A 20,803-nucleotide genomic window follows, 5' to 3' on the forward strand; every position below is an offset into this window, starting at 1 on the left:
GCATTTCATAAAGCCATTCATAAAAAATACAGCAGTAATCGTTATACAAGAAGTACATTATTATTCCTTGCGTGGTATATCGTGAATACAAAAGGAAAAGAAAGTTCCAAAATTTCCGTAACATTGCGAAAACTCTCCACAAAATGTAAACTAACAGTTGGAAGCTCGTCTCCGGTATCGTCTGTTTAGCTTTGTATATATAAATTATTTGGCAACTAGTTGGTCGAGCAGTGGCCGTCTGCGAAGCGTTGGGCAAATATACGTTGAAATCGTATTTGATTGTGTGCAATCTACTTTTAATGCTAAACACGGACTGATGGTGCAAAGCTTTGCTTTCGGTTGTGACACGGAAACTTTGCTGTTTCGGCGGTATTCAGATATTTTCGTGTTCTGCAAAGAACGCACGTTGCGATTGCTTGCATTGGTAGCTTTGATGAACAAACGAGAAGTCCTATAAGACGGTCGCAACGTGCGTTATGTCTGTAAGTTCTAGACAGGAGCCGAGCTCTTGTACTTGATTTTTTGAAAGTCTGTATTTAAAAGTTAGCACGTACGTGTACTAGTTACAGCCTTTTTTCTTTTTCCACCTGAAGATGTAAGTTGCTAACAAAGCGCGCATCATTTTGATCTTTCTCTGCAAAATTGTTTACCGAGATTATTGAGGAAGATAAACAGTTCCCAAAGAGGCTAGGGAAAATAAGAGTTTATGACGTACAAAATACATTTTATAAATAACATACTCCGCAATATGGTAACTCTATTTTTTTCCAATAAATATGATATTTTTCACACTCTTCTACGCACTAAGTACATATTCGCACAATGTTGGTCATGGACTGCCTCGTATATAAACTCCTTTCTTGATAGCTTTTGGCTCAATTGCAAATTCTGTAAGTTGTTTATATCAATTTACTTACAACAATATTGTTAGTTTCACACAAATTTATTGAAATAAAATTTTTAATCTGTAGGTTATAACACCGTAAAACGTGTTGCTTTCAATTGAGTGCATGTTGTCATTGTAAAAAGCGTCAAATGAAAGCGAGGATAATGAACTGGCTCTAATACGTAATGAATTGCATTCAGTGACAGTACACTATTATGCTAATGCTTTAGAGAGGAAAGGACTTTTTAGGCACGTTTTTGAAATAATTTTAAATAACTTACTGTAAGAAACAGTTGTAACAGTGTGCATTGGGAGGTTTTGTGTGAGTTTTTGTCATGATCATAGCCATCTATGAAAGCGTTACGTGCTAAGGTACTGTGTACATGTCTCTTTCTCTCTTCTATCACCCAATGCTCTGTTCCAATGCACGCCATTCCTTACGGTCATGTATCTTGGTCGTCCAATTTTTCTCTGCTACCTTGACGAAGCCAGTCAAAGTGGCAGGCAAAGACCCAGATGGAAATAGTGAGGATTGCAACGAGCTCGTCAAATGAAAAACGATTTGGTCGAGTGAAAGACGACTTGTTTGACTGCACGATATTCGAAATAACTTAATTGCCGATAATGGATGACAGTAGTGAGATGTTTTTTAAATTGTTATTGAATTGATATTCAATTGTTTTTTGTGAAATTACTCCACTAGTTTGTTATAATTATTAATACAAAGATCGAACACACAGAAAAAATTCCTTCGATCCGGCCGGATTCGAACCGACGTATTACGTAATTTCACAAAAAACAATTGAATATCAATTCAATAAAAAATTAAAATACAGCGAATAGCGACATCTCTCGCCAGGACTGGTAACTGTAAAGGTACTAACTGGGTGATAAATCTTTCATAGATGGCGCTACGACTAAAAAGTCGTTGAAAAAACCAAATACAAAGACACGACGCAAGCACATAGAAAAATTCCTGAGATCCGCTGGTTCGTTCCGTGGCTTAGTTGGTATAGCGTCTGGCACGGTAAGCTAGAAGACGTCGGTTCGAATCCGGCCGGATCGAAGGAATATTTTCTGTGTTCGATCTTTGTATTAATAATTATAACAAAGTAGCGAGATGATTAAGCGAAAATGTGACTAGTATTAATTAGACATTTGTTGGTTTGTCCAAGTTAACCATTTGGTATGGAATGCAAATTAGGAGTCCCCGCATAGTTCCTGTGTTCGCTGAGGAGTTTTTCGCTAATGCTTGGCGCAGTAGTTAAAATTGTAGATCTGTTGCGTTCGCAACAAACCTTAATATCGGACATGATTTGCCGGCCATGGAACTGCAATTGCCAAATTCTCCCCACCTTGCACTTTGGAACACAGAATTATCAGATCTACCCAGGGTGATCAGATCTGATTCCCAGGCTGATTCTGGTCTGAGAACCCTAACATTCCTTTCTCTTAAACCATCAATCTTTGAAAGCTTATCTAAGCTTTAGTCCTAATGACTTAAATGACCGCCACTCCAAGATCGTTCTCGAATTTAAACATAGAATGGCTCCGTCCGGTCTATCTGTCTTTTGCTAAACATACGACCATTTCTCTTCGGCCTCTGAGTCTAGGTTTATACCTCAAGATTTTCATTTCTTGTCTTTTATGTGGGCGGAAAATGTAGGGTTAAGTAGCTCAACAAGATTTTACAAATATATAACATACTGTAACTGGGGCGTAGCTTAGGATGCGTAGCGAGAGGTACTTTTATAAATTTAAACTGGAATAATCTTCAAAACTTGCTTTATTGCACTTTTCTACATATTTTCTGATTCGGGTTACATTACGAACTCTCAAGATGCTCTGCTGATGCTCGCTGATGCTGATGATTCTTTTTATTTCATTTTTTCAAACATATTCTAAATACAAAACTATATTCACTCAGCCAGTGATTCTACTCATAGAGTAGAGCCTAGAATACCATCACGTCTATGTCCTACTACAGCAAGCAGAGGCCATTAACCTCTGATAAACCTCTTTCGCCTTCTCCACTCGCTTCTGTCACTTCGTGTAGAATAAACGGGCATTATTCCTGATACTTTTAACTTGCTCTTTTTATGGACATCCCCAATATGATCCAGATATTAGTATATTGACGTCACGTGTCCATTTACAGTCTATAAATTTGTGCCATTAACATCTATCCTTTCTACATGACCAAACCTTCGAAGCGTTCCCTTTTTTGTGGTCACTACATCATATTTCACGCCACAACGCTCTCTTACACTGCAATATCTGGAACATTTTTCATACTTGATGCCTTTTAAATGGTCTTGTGAATCACCTACTCTAATATTTGAGGAAAATATATAGAAATTAAACAGTTGTATTGTATATTGTATTGCACATTGGTAGGAACTGCTATCATTGGTGTGAAAAATGTTACAGTGACAGCACGTGAGCTCTATTGGGGCATTGCGTTTTGTAACATTTGGAAGAAATGGCATATATTTAAATATTACAATAATGAAGCAAAGAAATTGCAAGAAATAATAAATGATTTAAAACAAATATAGCTATGAACTTTACTTTTATTACCTGGACCGCAAATATGTGATAGTGACGGGATGAATAAGTCCTGCGCCTGGTGGCAAGCGACACGCTTGTCCTTAACATATTAATAATGAAGATCTGAGAGGCACTGCACACCCAGAGACATAGAGTTGATTATTCCCGTTTGCATATAGTTTCACCAGCATCCCGACCCTTCTAAACTGGAACGCGGTAAATCTCTTGACAGTTGAAATAACTTTATATAGGTGTATATATACTTTCATTTATTTTCATAATTTTATTTTGCAATATTATTCTCGCAGACTTTCTTTCTTACTATGGATAGGTTTGGTTAAAAGAAATCTGGATACCTACTACAATTCCCTTTTGTACATGTCCTTTTTAACATGCGTTTTAATATGTTGCTACAACGAATTGTAAAGTAGTATGTGTTATTGACAATTCATATTTATATCTCAATCATTACGAAATTCGTCTATCAATATTCATTAATAATTTTCCTTTTTTTATGGTACCAAATGACGGAATGAACAAGGTGGTGTTATTATTTCAAGATGTAACACATAGACCGTTTGTTTTTGACCAATTCGGATCTCGACTTAGGATGCAAACCTAGTTTAATAAAGAGCTAGTTAATAGCCTAAAAACATCTTTTTCAGAGGACACTCCCTAATCAGGCAAGAAAATGTAAATATACAGAAATCGATTCAGATAGAAAAGGTTTATTTTCGTAAACTCGTTTAATAACATGTTTTATAATGCTCTTGTAGACACTGTGTAATAAATCCTGTCAGCGTATTTCGTTACCCTTAAAATCGTATTATCCTCCACACGAGACCTCGTCAGTACCAGCTGTAAGTACCAAAAAAACTGTGTCACCGAGGCCACTTTTTAGTGGGCGGGCAGTCCGGGTGCCGACACCGTCCCGGCCATTTACGTAACACTGCGGTAACCCGGGCAACGCGCCGTTGCAGTGTACATATGTATTGTCATGCTATCTTAGTACTTATAGGGCTTGTTCTACTTATTATGTAACCTATATTACATCCTGATGCTGAAGAACTTTGTGCTCATTTTACAATACAAAGGTACAAGAACGACAAAATCATTATACGTTCCACTGTTAGGCACGGGTTTCCTTTAAAGAGAAGGTTTGAGATTCTGCTGGTCGATGCGTGTTGGAGACTTTACATAAGTATTCCGAGGATTTGCAGGTTTCGTCATAGGTGCAAATTTCCAACGGTATTCGAACCATCGACCTGACTATTGAAACGCAACCGTCCTCCCACTGGGCTACCATCACTCTTCATGCAGAGATTTTAATATAATTAACAAAAACATTTAACCCGATTAAAACACAATAAAGTTAAATGCTTTTTAAACAGAAATTCAGGAGACCCATTGTGTAGCATTTTCTTAAACAATAGATAAATTAATATGATTTCCTCATCTCAAACAAACAGACAATTAAAGTTACAAACAACGAACGTAAAAACAAACGTTAAAATGTTACATAAAATGACTCCAGCGCACTATCATTAATCATTATCACTCGCAGCTATCAGACTCTATTAAACACAATCATAAAACATAGGTACAACAGACGACATAGCATTATATAACAATTTAAAAGATTGTACCAACATTGTTAAACAACTTGTGCCTAGGTGTGTACAAGATACTATCGTAGGGAAAACACCACGCGAATTACTGAAGGGGTTTGTTTCAGAGTTGTAAAACAAATCGCTGTAATCACTTTATGTAGTTTTGTACAAACTATAATCGTCTAATATACAATGTATCACGATAGCTATTAGCAATTAACAAAACTAATAGTACAATATGACGTGACAACTTGTAAGTAACGTTGTAAACGACACATCAAAGTTCAAGGTACAATCTATCACATAAACTACTGTAAACTGTTTACTGTTCAAACAAAACATTGTGAGATCTTGTGTGCTAGATTGTATTAATTTTTATTATACAGAGTATCAAGGCGTTTGCAAAAGGTTTGCACGATTGTAGAGCAAAGTGGTGTTAGTAGGTGTGTGTTAGGCTGTACAGCCAAGGTTAGACTATTATCTATTAAGTGGTAGTCGAAATTAGCGCCGCGATAAAGCGTGGAAGCATGCAATGGATTCTCGTATGAATTTCTTTGTTCACCACATGAAGGTCGAAAATGTAGGATTGTAAATGAATAGAGAGTATGAGATTGCAGGTTTTGTTCAATTTACTTGCCTTGTGTACTCTGGAAACTCATTTCCGAAATTTGAATTGGGTATTAGTTGTTAGGTTTTTGCAGTAGTTACGGACCAACTAATGAAAAGAGGCCAACGGCGTGAGATCTTTGGTTACCGTTACATATTTGCCATAAAAAACTTGCGCTTTCAGGTCCTTGTCAGCATTTTGTTCATAAAGGTAATCATCTATACTATTATCCCTATGATCGCTTTAACCCCAAACGAGCCCCAGAGGCTCGTAACCAAACAGCCAGCTCAGCTGAATTAGTGCTTAGGTTCAATATGCCGTTGGGCATTATTCTCGTCGGCGACATCGACACGTTATGTGAAAATAAGTTGATCTCCCGGAGCGGCACTCTCTGCAAAAAATATGGACGCCTTTTTACGTCCACCAACTAATTCGTAATCCGCTTTAATTTTAATAACACCTCCGGTGTTGTTGCAGGGAAAAGGTGCCATTGTCGTACTCGTTTATGTTGTTAATGTTTATTATTAAATAATAAGTCATAGAATCATGTTGTAACAAGAAATATTCTGTTCTAGGTGAAGATCCTGGTGCCGAACTCGACAGCGGGCATGATAATTGGCAAGGGTGGCAATTACATCAAGCAGATAAAAGAGCAAAGCGGCAGCTACGTGCAGATCTCGCAGAAGGCTAAGGAGGTGTCGTTGCAGGAGCGCTGCATCACCGTCGTCGGTAAGACCTTATCATTATCATCAGTCATCACGAGTAGAATAACACCATGTACAGTTTTCTCCATCAAGTAGTCGATCTGAATGCTGTATCTTCCATCACGTGGTCGGCGTTCGAGAAACTGAAGATTCTCTCTCCTATCTATGCCAGCCTACATCAAAATGCGGACTAAAACACATTGAGCAACTGCGAAACAACCCTGATAACTAATAAGATCGCGTCTGTAAAAGATCTGGATATATCAGCATAGAGCCTTGCCACTAGAACTGTTTACAATAACAAGAATGGAGTTAGGTGGGCACAACTTGTTTTAATGTACGTAAAATGGACAGTTATCAAAACATAAAACAATAAACCGCCTCGTCGTAAATCGTCATAGCAATACTTGATTGCTCAGCTGACAGTGCTCCTATATTTTCCCATTATCACAAGCAACACGCGAAAGCTTTATATAACTGTCCAGCTATTAACTGCCGTGCTCGTGCCGTGAACGTTAGGACGCAAGGTCATTGAAAATTAGGTACTCTTGTCTTTTGGGAGGGATTTGCCTGAGACGACAACTGGTAGATTAATATGCCACGACATGCCTCAAGTCCGCTTTTCTTGTTAGGCAGATTTTGGCCCACTTGAAAAGCTAGTCTTTTAAATCTCTTAGTTAAATCGGAACTCGTGTCACGAGAGACCAAAAAACAATGAAATACCATGCCGCATCCACTGGATCTTCATTTCCGAAGGCCCTTAATGTGCCTCTAGATATAAATCAACTCCAATATATTTCCAGGTGAAAAAGAAAACAACAAGAAAGCATGCGGCATGATTCTGCAGAAAGTAGTGGACGATCCCCAGTCTGGATCGTGTCCCAATGTATCGTACGCCGATGTGGCTGGCCCCGTCGCCAACTACAACCCGACGGGGTCGCCGTACGCCGTGCCCACCTCCGAGGTGACCGAGGTGACAGCTTGATCACGCTCCTAGTCTTCTGTGGCCAGATAATATTCCTATCTTATGGCCATTTGTAGCGACTTACAGACCCAACATTTTTAAGCTTTTCTTAATATTCACGTTTTCGCCAGATTCCACATTAAACCTACTCCGGAATACAAACAACAATCGATTTAACTCACTAATTTGGAATCCAGCGATTATGAAGTAATTATTCTATGCTTAACTTAGTCTTTAGTGGCTTGTGGCAGTGTTATAGTCTCTCATGGCCATAAGTGACGGCTTGTGGCCGTATCCTGGCCACAACCGCCTGTGAACTATTGCTTGCTATTGATCACGTTCGATGTCGAAATTTGTTAGGTTTAAAGAAAATTCACGAGTTATGCTCAAAAAAAGTACAGGACATAAAATTTATTTAAAATAAAGTGGCTACATGATAATTGGCCGTTAATTTCTTATACCACTTTAACCAATTTTATTCGCATTACTTTATAATTGATTTATAATTGAATAACCACATTGTTATGTAGTTGCGTAACAAGATAACGTGCGATCTGTTTGTTGGTAACGTTTATAAATGCCGTTGGAAATTTATTCATTTGGTAATCACCAATTCACGATTAATAAAGTTTTTAATAAAGTTTTTCATTGAATCGTGGCGATTGCATTACCCGTAATTTTAAATACGAAAGATTAATCTGCGATTAACGCAACTATTTAATTAACTAGCTTTACTCGTGTCTCGTATTCAGTGCTGTGAATAGATAAAATGAACCATTTAGTTGTACCACAGATACAGTTGCAATCTAGTAACAGTGGAGCTCCTTGTGAAAGAGTTCATCATCAAGCAACAATATGAGCATTACAGCATTCCAGTTTAGAAGGGTAAGGGTGCTGGTAAAATTACACGCACATGGGACTTGTCAACTTATGTTTCAGGGTGATGGGCGCAGTGACAGTGCCCCTCAGATCTTTTCAATTTAAAGCTCTTAGTGGCACTGCAACTGTTACGGACAGGTGTGTAGCTTACCATCAGGCGCACGACTTGTTTGTCCCGTCACTTATATTATAAAAAAAATGAGCAGACTGTCCTAATTGACTTGTATTTAAAAACTAACGGTTCTCGGTGTGTTACCACGATTATCGTTCAGGGCGGACATCGATCGTGATCACCACAGTGGTGGACAGCACTGGCGGGCGTGTTCAAGTGTCGACGCTTGCTCGTTCTCTCGATGCTCAACACTACACTCAGCTTACACTTGCCTTCTTCCCGACCGGCGATGTGGCCTTTTAAGTAACGATTATCACTTGACCAGATTCCTCTCTTTAACCATGTTTAGAAACGGGGCAGTCTCCATTGGTTCCGCCGTTTGTGGATCTTTACTTTGCTGATAATATTGTTTTGACAACTCATTATTATCAGTGTTATATTAAAGTGCAAGGTTACTGGAAATGCCGCTTCGTCGTTACGATTACAAGTGAAGATATTATACACATATGTCACTATTGTGTTTGATGTTTAGATGGATAATTTATTCATTATTTTTAAGAATAAGCTGCGGAATGCAATAACTTACGCGCATTGTAACTTTTTCTATAAGAAAACCGACTTCAAAAGTTCGTGGAATTACGTCTACGTTTGGCCAAGTTTTATTGAAATCAGTTACCGGAAAATGCGCGAAACCGGATTCATCCCCTAGTTTGCCACCCTTAGAGGTGGAATATTTTCTTCAAATTTAAATGGGACCAATACTGGTCAAACAAAAAAAGGATTAACAAAATCGGTTCACAAATTATATAGCCGGAGTTATCGCGTAACATTCATGCAAAAAGGAAATACAATCTAATTGTGAAGTTCCTCCTTTTTTGAAGTCGGTTAAAAATGTAGCAAGCTACTCTAAGGCTCAGGTCTCTGCGTCATTGGCTGTCCGTGGCGACACAAGCTACATTTTTATTACGTTCATGAAGACGAGGTGGGGTTAGAATTCTCTTGAGCCTTGTTACAATTTCGATTGCAGCAAAGTGAAAATACTAAGACTTTGTTTTTAACGACAAAGCATTTCTTTCGCCACTGTTATTAACCAATACACACCCTACAAACATTGAAATCGGCGCGGTGGAGGACTCATTAGACCAGATCCGGTCTAGCAATGGCACGGATGCAGAGTGTTCCAAAAAGCCAAACAATAGTTTACGAAAGTGTCCATTAAACGTTTCGTGCAGGAAATTTGTTGAGCTTCCTGGACACTTGCACGCCGAAAAGTGTAAGCTTTTTGTAACAGCCTGTACAGGTTCGATACGGTGTGGTGGTAACACGAACGCGCGTCTGAATTGCAGACGCACGGACTGGGGGGCTCGGTGGGCTCGGTGGGGGGCGTGCTGGTGAACGGCGCGGCGGCGGGGCTGGGCGCGCTCTCGCTCACGCTGTCCCTCGCGCCGCCCGGCACGCAGCCGCCGGCGCCCATCACGCAGCACACGCTCGACCACATCAAGGTACGACGTCACCGCCCAGCCTCCATCCATGCCCAGCGTCGGGCCTCCGTGGGTGCTCTGCGGACAGACTCATTGGACTGACAGAAATTCCAAATTAAACGTTATGACAAATTAGACAGACAAAAGACGATTAGAGCATTCCTGACTAAATCTCTGACGAGGGAAGACGACTCCCCCTGGACGTCCGACAATTGTACAGACAGGCCGTACAAATAACGCGTCTAAGAAGTTCCTCGATCCATGAGACCAGGTTGGAATTTAAGTTTGAAGATTAGAATCTTCTTGTCATCCGTGCAGCGTTACTGCTAGCTTAGGGAGTACTCCCACTTATTAACGCGGAATCGGCTTGAGCCGGTTACGAAAAGATTTATGGCCGTGCAATAAAAGCGAAAAAGACGATGAGTGCTTCGCTTCCGACGCGAAACGCACGACGTTTTTTTCGCTTCTATTTCGTGAACATAAAGCTTTTTCTGAATCAGCTTAAAGCGATTCAGTGTCGATAAGTGCGGTGATTCCCTCATTGAGTTAAATTTGTTCACGCTAGATGGCTCTTCGGCAAGCGGGCTACAGCGAAGCGGGTATAAATGAGATTGTGGCAGCTCTAGCGCTCCTCACCAAACATGGGGTGCTGGGATTGGCCCTCCCCACGGCCCTCCCAGCCGCCCCCCTTTCTGCCGCGTACTTCCCTTTGCCCACGCACGCGCAGGATCCGCCCACTGTATTCGGGCCCATCGGACAAGTCGGACTCGGTGAGTACACCTCAGTTTAATGAATAGCCAAATTAATTCTTATTGTTTAAGACAGTGAATTGGATGTGCCTTATCGCTATTCCATTTGGCACTTTAAGTTGTTTAATTTTAAGCTTAAAATGAATTCTATAATACTTGAAATAGGAACGATAAGGTAGTTCTAATTTCCGACTTTTTGTGATGAAATTATTAAACGACAGTTACTTGTTTTTTCCAAACAACTTAATAGTACTTAAATAACCGATGTGATCGGCCGAAGTTCATCTGCTAGTTAAATCGATAATAGTGATTATCTTACAGGCAACATGTAACTGCAATTTAATTATTATTAATAAATTAAATGCAAAGTAACAAAACTTAAGTATCGAACAATAAGCAATTGATAAGGCTAAACAAAAAATGCAACTAAAAATCAGTCTTATTATCGAATCCATAGGTTTTATTTTATAATGCCGTTCGAGTGTCACAATTCTAAGGCGCAATTAATTGGAAAGATATGAAACTAGTGCTGTTTTTAAAGTTATAAATAAAATTATCACGAATAGTGGAAAACAACATCGTTCGCTTACGTTTTGTTACTTATTTGAATATTTTTATTTTTTTATAGAATTGAGCTTGAATACGGGTACGCGTAGTTCTGTGTCTTGTGTTATTTGCCGTCTGGCGTATGCATGCGTACATGAATGCATTCCAGTTATTGAAATTATAATTGTTGTTAAAAAGAACGACACTAAACCAGTTTGTAAATTAAAAAGCATGACGCGTTTCAAGTTTTAAGCTTTGTTTTTGCCTCGGCTCATCTTTTCGTTTATAGCATTAAAAAGAGAAAAAAATTTCAATACATTTTATAATTTTCGTCTTTTGGCGTTGTACCAATATTCAAGCTCGACTCAAACCCAAAAGAAAATCCCAAGTGAGCATTTTTATACTGAATACAACGAAACGTTAAACAGAAAAAGATATGAACATCAAAAGATTAACCAGGATTAATGTTCTGATGTTATTCTTGTATACTGATTGGCTAGCTCTCGGAACTTGTGAGAGCTTAATTGATTTGATTGGGGGCTTGTTATGCGCCTGAGTCGCTACTGAGAATGCTTTAGTACTAAATAATTTATGTACTCTGACTGAGTATGACTTAATTGAAGATTATACGAAAACTCGGTTAGCAAATTGAAGCCAATTATAACTAGAATTCTTGGTGTTATATATAACCACCCTAAGTGGATGAAAGTACTCAACTAAAAATTAATCAAATTAAATAAGTAACTTATGATAATTTAAAAAAATAATGTTATTGTTAATATAAAAAAATCCTAATTATTACGTTTTATTATGTGCACAGGAATTACAATAAAGCCGGGATGAAACCGTGTTAATTCGACATTTACGAAACGAATATGTAGAAAAATATTCAAACGACATTTGTAAAGAACGAACTTGCATTTCGCAAACCTGTAGGGGTAATCAAGGTGGGTATGAACAATAACAAAACTTGAAATCATTCAACACGATGAACATAAATTATGTCTCCATTAGACCATCCATAACTCACATGCAAAATCTGTATTTTCGTGTATAAATATTAAAAAGAACATTTCATATAAAACATTGTTCGCATTCTCAGTAGCGTTCGGCACAAATTCGGCGGTTAAGAGAACAGGGTAACATTGTTACATGACAGTCTCATAGTACATGCACTTCAGTTTACTTTATAAAGATGTATATAATGTACACTCGTAGAGCACAACACAATGCACAAATTCTTACGTTTGAATCTTCAAACGGTATATAGTAGTGTCTTTTTTGAAGATGGGGTGAAATGACAGTTCACTGCACAAAAGTGTCGCCCGCTTGCGAGCAGCTAGTGATTGCAATCGATGAAAATATTCTATCGACTATCGACTGAATGTTGGTCACGTTTATGGTCATAGCTTAACTTGTTTCATTTAATCATCATCGGCTCATTATTCGTCCAACTGCTGAACATAGGTTTATTCGAATTGTTAAATTTTGGAAGTTCATACATACATACATGCTAACATTTAGAACAAAAAATACAAAGAGGAGAAGCACTTTAATTCAATATAGATTATCAAATTCGCCGGTCCTTTATTAAAATGAATAAAATTTGATTTTGATACTGGTATACTAACTGTCAAAATAAGAATAAACAAGGCAATAACATTATTAGTAATTGGAACGTCTTAACATTCACAATGCAGACATTTTTGGCAAAATTTTACCTTCTTTTACAATCTATCGATAAAACTATCGACAATAATTACGCGACTATTTAAAATTTTATGAAAACTGGCATCCCTGCAAATGTCATTTTACTCCGTTTTCAAAAAAGACAGACTATAGATCAAACACGTGGCTCATTCTAAAATGCACTACAGGCGTTGCTGACAGGAGTCTGTAGTTGTCTACATACATCTTTTTAAATGTTTGTTAAATTCAGTAACACTCGCTTTTCTAATGCGACATTCAATGCTCTCCTTTTTTTAAAATCCATTTGTCGTCCATGTACCGTAAGGCAAATTGTACCGCACTTGTTCTCTGATCCGCCGAACCAGTACTTCGGCCCCGTCCACGTCCGCGCGACGCTAAATTCCAAATTCACGCGCCGGTCCAGCCCTGGCTCCGGCCCTGGACTCTTCCGTAGACTCATTAGCTTTTGTTGTTTAACACTGCACTAAGTACGGTGTGTTTCACTGTTTGAAAATCATTTCACTTGGTGGCAAGCTTCAAAAGAAAATTAGGAAAAGTATGCTAGAGTATAATAACTATTGCAATGATAAGAAGTTTCCTTCGTGTGGATCCAATAATAAAAATGTAGGGAAGGATTCTCTGCACTTTGAATACTAGAACAACCCGACCAGAACAAATTATGAAAAATTGATTTCCTCATATAGCATCCATAGTACTAACCGACTGGGCTGTCGAGGTCGTCAATACTGAGATTCTTTCTCGTGCACATTGTTATGTGCAAGCTCATAACAAATTATAAATGAGTATATATTAAGAGATATTTTGACTTTGGTGTTTAATATTCTATCCGTCCAGAATCCACCACTAATCTAGTTCTTTTTTTATATATATTTCTACCGCAATGCTGTACCGCTCGTTGCTGCTGTTATCAACGGTAAGACCAGCATAATTTGCGGTAATAAGATTACAACCTTGAGTACAGATGTAGAGAAAAGTGACTGAACATCGAGAAACCTTGGAAACCGCTAAAATTTCGAAACCCTATTGCCGCGTCTGTAAATTATCGTAACCATGGCTGGTTTATGGCGATTAGGACACTTTGTTTTAATCGACGTTTAACGTTGTCTATGACTTCGACGACAGACATAGACTAGTAGTCTTATATTTAATTGTAATAAATGCCCGTTAAGGATTATCATTTTCTAATCCTGTCTTTTCAAAGTTGAGTCACTCCTATCGAGTTACATATTTCTTATAAGTAGTCAACAGCAAAATCACAGAAAATATGTTATACCCACTGATTCAATTAATCAAATAGAACCATTTAATCAATTAATTGAGATGTAATTGGCTTTACAATTGATCATCTCTAAACCGTCTCTGGTCGGGTCAATGACCTGTTTGATTACTGTTTTCTTACACTTGTATCACGAAACTGTTTTTGGCCGCAGTTAAATTTTCAATCAGGTAGACCGTGTGCCGGCTTAAATCCATTAGAGAAGCATGTATTGTATCCACATGTACTTTTACCATGCCCTAGTAACGACAGAAATAGAAATCACGCTAATTCGCTGTGACATAAATGGCTTAGTACAGAAGTGTATTTTTCCTTAATAAATAAAAAAGTTGGATAAGTCAACGGTTGAAACACACCTCTCTAATTTTAGACGTTAGGGTTGTTCTTTTCTACATTGTGTCTACAAATCGCATGTTCGTACTCGACGTGTTGTATTGCTGATCGCAATAACACACCATTGGCTTTATCTATTTATTAATTGTTTTCCTTATTTTTCCAAATTTACAAAAGACATCGCTTTTCCATACCATTCTGTCGGCAATACATAACTGATTGCCATGGGCAGACATGTTGTAATGACAAGTTTTGCGAACGATAACATTCTGCACATGGCATTATATAGAAAGAACAACTATACAGGTTATTAAAAATATATGTTTAGCATGCGTTCCGTCTATTTCCTTGATTAACATTTCAAGATTGTACCAAAGTCAAGAAAAGCAAATTCTTTTATCGATCTCGTGCGCGAGGAAAGTACAATCCTGAAGTGTACTCGGTGTGAAGCTTGACAACTCGGTCGATAGTAATGCGAGTCGTTTGCCGCCAGTTTGTCAAGCCCACAGGTGTACGAGACGCCACAGAGATCTATTATACCTTGACAAGTTAACGGGGAGTGTTACACTTGTTTTTGTTACCGTTCATGTGAACTCTGGGATCAGTCACCATATTACTCACAATAACGAAGTGGAATTCCACATTGACATGGTAACAAAAACGGAAAGCACTCTCTGCTAACTTGCCAAGCTATACTAAGAGGAAAATCGTTTCCCTTTTCAGAAAAATTTGCGGGACTGGACTTTACTGATTATTTGACCTCTGCCTATTTCGGGGTCAACCGCGACGTTTCCAAAATCCTCAAGTAGACTTACAAAACCATAATAAACAAAGCAAAGTTGTTCTTTCTCCCATCGCCTTCTTCTCGATCCGAACACAGCGCTACCGAAGTAGAAGAAATCGCAACGAACTTTACGCACATTTAGGTCATGCTAGTGTGCGAATGCATGTTCTATACTCTGTCTGTACTTTTTATTTCCTCGACTGTCCATCGTAGCCTAGGTGGTAGCAAAAGACACGTCATGTGATATGTATATTTGTCTCTTTATAATTAGTCGTATGTATGTACCGTACCGTGCCGCCGCGTAGCAGTGTCGATTAACCTTCACGTAACCTCCATCGCCGCCGTCGTCTGCGAGAGCAACGCCGTAGCGTGCACTAGCATCACCTTCTCGGGCCCAATGAGTCGGGCGCTGTGCGGGGACGCTCGCTGTCGTATCTCTGTGCGCAACAGCGCGAAACGTTCTAATGTAGCGCGCGTATGTGGTGCGGGGTGGGGGCGGGGCGGGGCGGGGCGGGGCGGGGCGGGGGTGCGGACTGCAAGTGATGTGCGCAGGGCGCGTGGCAGGTGGTGGGGCGAGCGGGGGCGCCGGGTTAGAGCGTTTCGCGGAAGTTGCATTCGAGGCGCTTCGGCCCGCAGCCGTCGCGCCCATCTCGCTGTCGGCGGGCGTCAGCGGCGTGGGCGCCGGCTTCGGCTCGGCCGCGCTGCTGCCGCTCTCCAAGAGCCCCACGCCGGCCGACGCCGGCGCCAAGGACTCCAAGAACATCGAGATCGCGGAGGTCATCGTCGGGGCCATACTGGGTGAGTGTTCCTGGCGCTCTGTGCGACCCGACCTTACATTTTAGACTTAAAGGAATATAGGATCACGAGCGTCTTTAGTTCGTGTCCGATAGTACTTTATTTGATATTTAACTCCTAACCATTAGTTGTGGTGTATGTTATCGCTGTCTAGGAATAGCGTGACTCAGTGATGCACGACGATAAAGTATCTCGATGTCCACCGCAGGTCCCGGCGGACGAAGCCTGGTGGAGATCCAGCAAATGTCGGGCGCCAACATCCAGATCTCGAAGAAGGGCACGTTCGCGCCGGGCACCCGCAACCGCATCGTCACCATCAGCGGCAGCGCCACCGCCATCTCGTCCGCGCAGTACCTCATCGAGCAGAAGATCCAGGAGGAGGAGCTCAAGCGCACCCGCCACAACGCCATCTCCTCGCTCATGCAGTAACCGCCTCGCCCGCTCGGGACTCAGTGGTGCCATCTGTGAAGCCGATCGCGGTACATAGCGAACGGGATTGTTCAAACAGTGATCTCTCGATCGCGGTTGTGCAATCGTCCCCGTTGAACTGTTCCGGCTGTTGAACGCTATTTTGACTACGAAACTTCTCAATTTTGGTCTCTAGTAGAATACTGTTTGGCTGGGTTGTGGCAATATTACAATAATAATGGTTCACTTAAAATCTAAATAAGTAATTAAGGTATTTTTTCGTAAATGTTAATTGTAATAAATTGGGCTAAAGTTGAGAACTTTTCGTTTAAACGTACACGTTGTTGGGTTGAGTGCAATAACTTGGTTCGCGGTTGGATGGTATTACTGAGTTTCTTCAAGCCCGCGGTTTGTTGTAGCCTTGCATTTTGTTCACAAAAACAAGTTACAGTTTATTATTACATACAGATTGTTCAAGTTTAAAATGTTCTCCTCGTAAATTACGTTGTTGAATTTATAATTAAAAATTACAATACAAAAGGTAAGGTTACGCATTAGAAATGTTTTTTTGATTGTTACTGTCTTTTTTGACAGTGTTTTCGCGAAGGTTCGCACTTTAAATATATTGAATAGGACAGCGATTTTCAAATTAAAAAAGGCAGTTGATAGATGTTTAAATAAGCTCATTGCAACACTGCCTGGAGAACTGGTCATCATCGTCGCAGGTGCATTTAACAGCTTTAGTTTTATGAGATACATCACTTCTCAAAACTTCCGAAGGCCGTGTTAGAGCCTACCGATAACTGGATCGATCACAATTAATTAAAGTGTTTTAAATGTCTTATATTCATCTTTATTCAGCACATTTTATTGGCAGTTCTAACAATAGTAGCAAAGTGATAAAATAATCAGTGCGTGTAATCAAGCGTTTGTCTATAAATGAAAGAAGCTGCTATCTGCCGCGATGGTGGCAAGTGAGAAACAAAATGGCCGCCCCGCCTTCCTCCGGTCGTGGGGATTCAGGGTCTCTGTCAAAGCTCTAGCGTAGCTCTAGTTCTAGTCAACAACCCGCACCAGAGGCCGACAAATAATAAATATGATAATAAAAGAAGTGGCGCAGTTACCTGAGTGTAGTTATTATAAGAGTTTTACGTTGTTTTGTTTTACCGCTACGTGAGTCGATGCGCGCCGCGCCAGAGGTCGTCGACCTTTCTCGAGTGGCGACGACGCGCATCGACATATAGGTACCTATTTACAAATACATAGATTTATGTATATTGATTTAACGCATGTACTATAGTGTTGAACATATTTTATGTTTTATCGTAATGAAGTTATTTTCGCCCGCCTAGCGGGCTCGTTAAGAACGATTGTGATATGTCCTATCACGGAAATTCCTATTCCATACACACATTTTTATTTTTGTATATTGTTCACCACGCATACGATTTTATTTACCAAGTTGATTTCATTGTAAATGTTACCATTGATAAGTTATTTTAGTTTACGTGACGTTCGTTAGAGTTAGAGATGAAAGTTGAATATATAGACAAGTATATGTGTTGATATATTGACATTATATGCGTGAAATCTGTCGCTATCACGACCGGCGCCGGCGCCGAACTCGCGGCGCTGGCAGGTGCCAGGATCCAAATGATGCCCCAACCAAAGTCGTTAGTTATAACTGTTACATGTGCAAGTACAACGCAGTTGCAATGCGACGTCGTCACTTCGCTTGGATTAGGTTCGCAATTCGCATTCCTCATTTGTCTCGGTAAAGATCTTTATTTTTTATACATTTATAATTATTGCTTTTCGTTAGGAACGTTCGTGATCGTTTCGTTTCGGGCTAAATTGTCTCTACGATATTATAAGTACAATTTAATATAAAGAGATGCATGTCCAGAGTAGTAGAGAAATATATTTTAAAAGTTTTAAAACAGATTTCTATATATTATTCGAGATGACAATATGATAAATCTTATTTACAGTTACTATATATTTGAATTTATTTTTAATGCGCCATCTAGGAAGTTCGTCTCGTCTCTGTAGAGATGTACATATGTAAACTGTGATCGTTTCGTCGACATTTTCAAGGTACTCGGTGTCAGTCTAACGTAGAGTAGGGCCGTCTAACTCTCGCGGGATAGTTTTAGTAGTGCTCGGTTACCTCACAAGTGCCATCGCAGACGTCGTGGCGGCCCCGCGTCGGGCGCCACTTTTGCCGAACGCTTATCACACGAGGAAAGAAGTACAAATGCAACGTAACATAATAAATATATTTCGAATCGGCTTAAACTACGGTAGTTTGTAAGAAAAGGAATTGAAAGTTTTCTCGTATAGATTCTTCATTACGGTTGACGGTCATTAAGCCGCCATAACTTAGTACTTCCGTGAGAATGTGAAAGTACATTAACTTTGTTGTAAGTCTCCAACTGTCCAACGATATCTCGATAACTGTTGTGGTATTGTTACTGGTCTATTACGTGTTATGTAGGTAACATGCGCAGTGTAGATGCATTAATGTAGCTAGTTATTGTATATTCAATCTTTATAGGTATCACTGTTCGACCTTTCCGGTGTTTTTCGACTTTCTCATCTTTCTAGAATATTTGGGGGTAGTTACAGATATCGTCTTGTGTCAATTAAACGGGAGCCGCCGCGACCCCGCGCCTCTTCCGCTTGTACGTTGCTGCTACAGTGGCGAAGGTTACGTCGGTCAGCGGGCAGCGGAGTCGCGGCGGACCCGACGTGGTGGCGGAAGCCCTCCGACGCAAAGCCTGTGGACGTCGATTTTACAAGCTCAATTTTATTGAAACTAATTCTTGATTAGTCGATACGTGTAAGTGAATCGTCAATTAACGGTCCCTCACTTGGAGTTTTCGAGTCGCGTTTTCAGTTAGGGCGAGCTTTGGGGTAGGGATATCTTTCCACTTGTAGGCTATTGTCCCGGCGGGACAGCGCTCGGCGCCGCCTCGTCCGCCTCGTCCGCCGAGCTCGCCTTTTCGAAAGTTCCCCTCAGGATCCGAAATCTGTCACGAGGCAATGAAAGTTCTTCTCTTCGCCGCACGGAAACACGCGACGCCGCGCGCTCGCCCTCTACTTAACCATTAGTTATCGATGGAACTCTAGTTAATTATAATTATCATAATTAAAAATCATTATAATGGGTACGTATAAGTAATTTTAATTAAAAGTAACTGGAAAAATGTTAACGTTGTTATACTGAAATTGTTACAATATTTGAGAGTATATCGTCGCGGATACAAAACGGTTAATTTTAGTGCGGTACACACGAGCGGTTTATCGCGTAGGAAAGTTAGTGCAACGCCCCGACACTCGCGCCCGCGCACTCGCACGACGCAGAAAGAAAAGTCGCGTACTGTTTCTGTGATATCTCCCGCACGCCGGTCCCGCACCCCCGCACCCCGCACCCCGCCCCCTCCCGCAGCTCGCCGCTGCCGCGCACCACCCGCTCTCGCGTCACGTTAAGGTTTCGATGTCGTAGGTCGTAAGGTAGCTAGTTGTCATTCTTCATTCTACGGATTCGGGTGAGGTGGAGGCGGAGAGAAGCCGCGGCGGACGCCGCCCGGCCCCGGCCGCGTCCTCCCTTTAATTTTAATAGCTAAATGTTGTTGACTTCGTTGATAGAGTGGTTTATTGTAATTACTGTAGGTAGTTTAGTGGGTATACAAGAGGTGGCAGCCGTTGGGTGCGCTAGGCTAGAGTAAGGTTCGGTACTGTGTTTAGGAAAATGGCTGTGCGTTCAAGTCGAACTCAACATTAAGACGTCACCATGCGCTCGTCCGGCAGGGCGAGGGTCGCACACGGCCCCGCGCGCCTCCGTCGGCCTCTCCGCGACTGTACCCGCGGCTCGAACACGACGCGTCGACTCACAACCTGTACATAATTGCATAGCATTACTTCATTTACGTTCTCCTTGCTCATTGTCATCAATTTATTAAGACTGAGGAATCAACTTACGCATATTGACATCGTCACGAACGCGTCCCCGCCGTAGGGAGTTGTAACATATTAATTAATTGTTTATCATTAAAACGTTCACTCGGTTTCATGTTTCGGTCTCCGCAAGGACGTAGCCGTGTGCGACTCCCGCGACACACTCGCGCGCGAATCGCGTCGTACGCGTTCAGGCGGTTCCGCCGCCGCGCCGCGGGTGTACAGAGTGAGGCCGTCGAGCGCGCCGCTCCCCGCCCCGCCCCCCGCCCCGCCTCGCCACTCCCGACGACGGCAACTGTCACGTGGCGCACTGAACTTACGTTACCTCTAATTTCACAACAACATGCCATATGACAATAAGTACACCAATACAAGACGTAGATCCTTCCCAAAGTTCGCCATAGCTCGGTTCTGTCCGGCTGACGGTTATGCAGTGGCAGTTTCCGCTT

At 40.8% G+C, this 20,803-nt stretch overlaps 1 protein-coding gene across 4 annotated transcripts in view; it reads left to right on the forward strand.

Annotated features, from left to right (window-relative positions):
* Positions 1 to 20,544, forward strand: part of LOC113239935 (RNA-binding protein Nova-2) — an 86,654-nt gene extending 66,110 nt beyond the window's left edge. For 2 of the 4 annotated variants that reach the window (XM_026477097.1, XM_026477100.1), the window contains 6 exons: positions 6,229 to 6,382; positions 7,161 to 7,330; positions 9,659 to 9,814; positions 10,359 to 10,563; positions 15,756 to 15,989; positions 16,195 to 20,544. In XM_026477097.1, coding sequence (XP_026332882.1) covers positions 6,229 to 6,382; positions 7,161 to 7,330; positions 9,659 to 9,814; positions 10,359 to 10,563; positions 15,756 to 15,989; positions 16,195 to 16,415 — 1,140 coding nt within the window. In that variant the 3' untranslated portion in view covers positions 16,416 to 20,544. The remainder of the gene's footprint in view (positions 1 to 6,228; positions 6,383 to 7,160; positions 7,331 to 9,658; positions 9,815 to 10,358; positions 10,564 to 15,755; positions 15,990 to 16,194) is intronic. The other 2 variants (XM_026477101.1, XM_026477099.1) reach the window with 2 other exon arrangements.
* Positions 20,545 to 20,803: the final 259 nt, after the last annotated feature.

The sequence above is a fragment of the Hyposmocoma kahamanoa genome, unplaced genomic scaffold (genome assembly GCF_003589595.1).
Source record: "Hyposmocoma kahamanoa isolate Upper Pololo Valley unplaced genomic scaffold, ASM358959v1 117, whole genome shotgun sequence".
Lineage (NCBI taxonomy): Eukaryota > Metazoa > Arthropoda > Insecta > Lepidoptera > Cosmopterigidae > Hyposmocoma > Hyposmocoma kahamanoa.